This window comes from Corvus brachyrhynchos, unplaced genomic scaffold, assembly GCF_000691975.1.
Source record: "Corvus brachyrhynchos isolate BGI_N302 unplaced genomic scaffold, ASM69197v1 scaffold52, whole genome shotgun sequence".
Taxonomy (NCBI): Eukaryota; Metazoa; Chordata; class Aves; order Passeriformes; family Corvidae; genus Corvus; species Corvus brachyrhynchos.
In genome coordinates this window covers 3,235,796-3,241,948 of record NW_008237221.1, presented here as the reverse complement: position 1 = coordinate 3,241,948, position 6,153 = coordinate 3,235,796, and the positions used below count along the sequence as shown (strand labels likewise).

The 6,153-nt window shown below is 34.8% G+C and overlaps 1 protein-coding gene across 3 annotated transcripts in view; it reads right to left on the bottom strand.

The window, feature by feature from the left end:
- The window catches only part of ZMYND11 (zinc finger MYND-type containing 11), a 106,473-nt gene that overhangs the window by 56,942 nt on the left and 43,378 nt on the right, over positions 1 to 6,153 (bottom strand). For all 3 annotated transcript variants that reach the window (XM_008629659.2, XM_008629660.2, XM_017728921.1), the window contains exon 2: positions 4,676 to 4,810. In XM_008629659.2, coding sequence (XP_008627881.1) covers positions 4,676 to 4,791 — 116 coding nt within the window. In that variant the 5' untranslated portion in view covers positions 4,792 to 4,810. The remainder of the gene's footprint in view (positions 1 to 4,675; positions 4,811 to 6,153) is intronic.

Here is a 6,153-nt window from a genome sequence, read left to right as displayed (position 1 = left end):
AGAAATTTGTTTTGGTTCTTTACATTAGTCTTCATGGAGTAGTTTAGAAACCAGAAAAATTATCATTTAACAATGAAAAAATCTTGAAAGCTGCCAATAATCGTTTTAGAAGACCAGATTTGCCAACTGGGTATGTTAATAACATTAACTCAATAGCTAATGAACTATGAACTAATCATAAAGATTATGAAATGTTCATATATTGCTACTGAGAAAACCAAATACTTTGTGAGAAAAGGGGTATATATTTAATTAATAGTTAATTAAATCTTATGAGTCCAATTACCTGTAAGGGAATTATGAAGAAAACACTGTAAAATGAACTGGGAGATTGGAATGGCCAAAAAAAGGGAACTTTAAAAACATGTCCGTACAGAAATACTTACCAATCTGCTATACAACTGAATGTCAGTAATTTATCCTACTCAGCTAAATATGCATGCCTTTTTGCCAGTGTATTTTAAGGCGTTTTATTCCATAGAATCAATTCTTGAGGTTACCCCAAAACCAGAACAGATGGAAGATAATGAGGAAAAAACAGGAAGTCAAAGCATAGTTACAATTTTTAACACACTTTTAGGGATGAACTATTTTTCAGGCTGCACTCTTGACAGAGAATTCATAGGATATGGGAAGCTATTTCTTCACTAGTGCCTACAGCACAACTAATACCAATAATGCTCATCTAAATAATTGATACACTAGGGTCAAATTATCCCAATATCAAGTCTATACAGAAAAAGAAGTCATATTTCTTGATGAACACCTCTTAGAAATGTAATTTTGTTATTAAGAAATGTGGTGGGTTTAGAAATACTAGCTATTTCTTGTAGTCAAACTTTAAACTATTGCAATTCATTGACTTGAGATACACTGTGACAATATAAGCCAGGTGAGAATATTTATTTTCCATACCTTAACAGAAATGCTACTACTGCCTTCGAGTGAGCTCTATCATTAAATAAAAATGCATTGAATATACTGGAGCTTATGTACAAAGATAGGAACTTAAACATATATTTTAAAATTCTCTTCCAAAGGTAGTTTGCATTCAAAGTACTAATTCCTTTAAATTCACGTCACTCTTGCTTCTCGTTAGTTTTGGTTTTCAGTCCTTCATTCAGTTTTCAAGTTACTGAAGAATTCTCTCCAACCCATGGAAAGTGCATTTCCAAATATAAGGTACCCTCACAGGTAGTCAATAAAACTGCAGAATCCCTTTCATATGATGATTTGTTGAGTGTTTTTTTCTGAGACATTGAGTCTGCGCAGTGTGGTCTCTTCCTTACCAATGCCTTAAGTATTTATATAATACTCCAATTAACTCTGTCATATTCTTGCCATTTTTACAACCACGTTTTTAATTCTTTACAAAACAGACACCTTTCTTGTGTTTCTTACTGCTTCTCTACATGCAATGACTTTTCTAAAAAAATTGTCAAAAGTTCAAAAAGCTTACTAATTAATTTCTTAAAGGCTCTAACTTGCATATTCAAACTTTCCAAGTGACTCTTCCCTTGATGTAAGACAGTTTTCAATCACTTCTAATCACACATTTTTCTGTTCTTGCCTTTCCCCCTCATCAATTTAAAAAGCAAAGTATACTTGATCTAGTCTGCTTTTAATTAAAGGACCTCTTTCCTTATAGGTTTTTCCTGATAATAACAGAAGTACCTTCTAGTGCTCTTGGCTCCTCCTACACTATCCTCCTACTCTTATGCACTCTACAGAAAATGCGTGCCTAGTTCTTTAGATTTTCCTTGCATACTCACCATTGACAGTACCTCCTGGAAGTCTTCCTTTACCCAAATAATCTTCTAACAATTATACTTAAAGTGCATAGATAACAATTTGCATACTTGCACGTGTAATATAAATTTGTCTGTTTTACATACTGAGTTGAAACAGTTCATAATCTACGAACAATGAACCCTCTTTTTGTATCACCAACATTTCCTCCCTGGTCATCAAAAGTAAGTGTTCCTTGAGATGAACAGTGTCTTCTACTCAGCACCAGAAGACTAAGAAAAGTAAGAATTAAATTATATTAAATTAAATTAAATTAACAAGAATATATAAAGGAGAGGGAGACAACCATGCTGAATTGCACATTAAGAGAAAAGCCAACAAATAGATTTGCTTAACAAACCATCTAATGAAGAAAGCAACAGTTCTTCATAGCAATTGCTGTAAAGATAGTTGGACGAACAGGTCACAAAAGACACAGGATGACTTTTCTCTAGCAGCAAATGAATGCTCAAACCAGGAGAAAAGAAAATCCATTCAAAAACCAAATCATGAATCATCTTTTCAACATGTGAATTTCTCTGAAAGTACCCATTTGTCATCCACTATATGACACATAGGAAGACTGTTACTTACCTTAAACATGGATTTATAAAAAAAAATATTCTCTTGCTGTTTTTCTGTATCCTCACTTAGGAATATGACACACTTCCATAATGTCACTGTCATTACTACTTTCAAATACTTGTAATACGCAAAGCCACTCTTTCTGTCAATCCCAAGATGTTTTAACACTTCTAGAAAATGTTACTAATCCAAATATTAAAATCTTCATTTTAGCTCCAACTGTGTACACATGCTCATAATTTTCACTTTTGACCATTGGTTTTGAAAATCGTTAGTATTCATATGTTTGCCTGTATGCCCAGACACTGATGGATCTTTTAAGGAATTGCAGTTGACCTGACCAAATGATTATTGAGCCTGAAAGAATGTATCAGCTGCTCCGTTTTCATCAGAAGAGATATTCTGATGCCATGCTAATTTTGGAACTTTATTTTGAATATTATGTATTATGCATACTCATTTACTATGTCATATGTGTTTCTTCATCAACCACTAGTACCATACAGCAATTCAAAGGTCTTTATCATTTCCTTGTCAAAAGTTATCTCCTTAGGAATGTCACATAATAGAAACTAGATCAGTGTTCATCACTCTTATCTCACTGATGTGCATGGGGAGAATTTAAAATGCCCAAGCACTTTTTAGATTACTCTTCACTGCTAACACCTTGCACGTCTTTCTCAAAGTACTAAGGCTTCTTGCATTTCTGTTTAGTCACTTACTTTTCTTCTGATTACAAATGAGTCATACAATCTGGATCTAGACTTTTTTAAAAAATCAAACTACCCATCAAGTTACCAAGAGCAGTACTTCTTTTTCTAGTATCTAATTGCTTGTTTTCTCAACCTTGTTTGTAATGATTTGTCTGACCTAACTTTACTCAGCTAAATGTTATTCCCACTAACTTAAACTAGGCATCTCTCATAAGAGTGGGATGAATTCCCAGCTAGACATGCCTGTCTCCCTTTATTACATCTAAAAGGAGCACAAACAGCTAACAAACTCAGCTAATATGTAGCCTAAAGCAAGTAATTTGAAATGTTAAAATGGAAAGTGTACAGCATTAGTTTACCCACTTGTCTCCTTGGAGACATGATGATAATATATATGCTTTAATGCATTCTAAAACTCCAGTGCAACCTCAAAAGTGAAATTCCCTAAAATACAGACTCCTTCTCAAGCCCTCATGGAATTCCCTATCTCTGGAAAGGTGCATTTTGGTTTGATGGTCCATTTTTCTTCTTGCAGAAGCAGGGTACCCACTAATTCATTTGGGACATCATCTTTCTTTCTGCACTTCACTGTTCATTATGTTTGGAGAACCTGAACTGTTATACTTCTTCCACTTACGAAGCCAGTTTTGCCTGTCACTTCCACCCTAAAATTTCCAAACTCTGTCAGTGGACCGTGTCATGGACCATGATATAATGATTTTCACTTTGTTAGTCACCTGCACTGTTTATAACTCTCCCTGTTAGTGGTCTCTGGCCTCATTATCAGTTCACATTGGTTCTGGCAACTGAAGAGTTGCCAACTGGTTACTTTAGTTCTTTTAAATTATTCATATTGATTACTTTGACAAATGTGACGTACAGGCCGGCCTGAAAATGCAGACAAAGCAGAAAGAGGCACAAAGCCCTCTGTTTTTAATACAGTGGCTGCTACAAGTTATATTGCAGACTTTTCTGCACATTGCAAGCTCCACAGAACAAAGAATATATATTTCTTTGTGTATCCAGCACCTAATACACCTTGAAGAATATTTTAACAGTATTAATCACAGGTGGTAATCATCTCATGTCTTCTTTAATAGCATCTTATGCACTTCTCAGCAAATATGGCTTCTTATTTATTTGAGCAACCTAACACTTCAGATTTCTCTTTGCCTTCTGGAAAAGTCCTACTAGTCTCTCACATTTTCCTAAAGAAATAGATTATTTACAGATTTTATTGCCCTTTTGTCCTCAACTGTTATATCTACTTCTTGTATTTTGATCAAGCTATCAACTCCAAAATGCTAAATTCAGTTATAGCACTAGAAATGTTACATATTTCCTAAAGATGCTTATACAAAACAAATACAGGGTAATATTTCAATTCTGTGAATTAACCTCATTTTAGGCCCTTCAGGTGCCCAGTTTGGTAAATTTGGTTTTTTATATATAATTAATTAATTAGTAACATAGAAGTGCATGTAACTGTTTCACAGGCTCTAACAATGTTTACTATCTCTGTCTCCAAGGGCTTTTATTAGCATCAACCTTCCCCCTCACCAAGACTGTATTTGGAGCAGGTCACTTACTTTGTAATACGGTCAATGTTTGCAATTTGCTTCTGGTTCCGGATTATCTCTATAGCTGCCCAAAGATGCTGGATAGCCTTTGTATCTGCCTGTCGTCTCTTCGTTAGGCGTGCCATGACCTGTTTACCTGGTCAGCTGCAGCCAATAAACAAAAAAACAAAAAAATACACCAAAAGGTTAACCAAGAATTATGGAATAAATTACGTGAAGATTATATTGCAACAAACATGATTACAAGGAAAACTGTACTGTTGCGTAGCCATTCAATTTGTACCCAACGACGTTTTCAAGTGCTTGAAGAGCAGTAAAAAGTGAAAAAAACGCAGTTTACAAGAACCCCTTTCACATCACGTAATCTATACAGAAGACAAAAGGAAAGCAGTAAAATATATGAAATCAATAGCAAATTACTCAACTTATGAAACTGGTTATAAAAAGTCACTTAGTTCATATCTCAGTTCCCTGTATTTGGTAAAAATGCAAAACTACCCCAGCCTGAAGCTGCCACAGCCTCCTGCATTGCCTGAAGCCCTTAAAAAGGGTGAGAGTGGTACTTGACTACATCATATGGCATAAGCACAAATTCTAACACAGAGAAAAAGCTGGACCCACAGTTTAACATACCACACAGTTCTTGGAGTATTACCTTCATGTTCTTATCGTTAACAGCTATTTTTAAAAAGTCCATTCTAAGAGGAGAAACTAGAAGTATATTTTCATGAATGATAAGTATTTAAAAAAGTATTTTGGAGCAGTTCCATTTTCTGTAACATGCTAAAACCCAACAGGACCAAAGTGCTTCTGATGGCATTTACCCATCTAACCAACCCTGAACAGGAACATAATGAGCATCTGGCTTTGTTTACAAATTTTCCAAAAGCTGGAGGCAATGAGTACAGATAAGCCATAAATCGCCTACAGCTCCACTACAGGCACCGAATCCCTTTTTAAAAGCTTAACGATGCATTTTGATCATTAAATAACTTTCTTCCACTGCCACCACTTTCTCAATGAAAAAATGACTGATTTATGGGTGCTACCAAGGTCTATAATTTATTTTAGAGCTCTGTCCTCAGAATGAACTCTGTGGTATGCACACGGATATTTGTAGCTAGCAGAATATTAACTTCAGTAACCCAAAATAATATAAAAAATGCAAAAACATTTCACCATCTGTGCAAAGTTAAAGATGGGAATTTAAGTACTAAAAGTGTCCCTGCTCTCAAATCCAGAAAAATGAAACAGATTTGAGTATTCCATCAGTTGCAGCAATGTCATTTTCAAGTCTATGGGACCTACAGGTACTTATCAAAGAGGGCTCTCAAGTTTTAGATCTGATATAAGCTCAGCAAAGCTCACTAACTTTACAGGTGCAATGAAATGAATAGCAACATTCCATTATTAAGGATAAGAAATTATTTAACTGCATTATACTTTATGTTATGTAGCCCATTTAAAGAAAAAAATTGGGAGAAGAA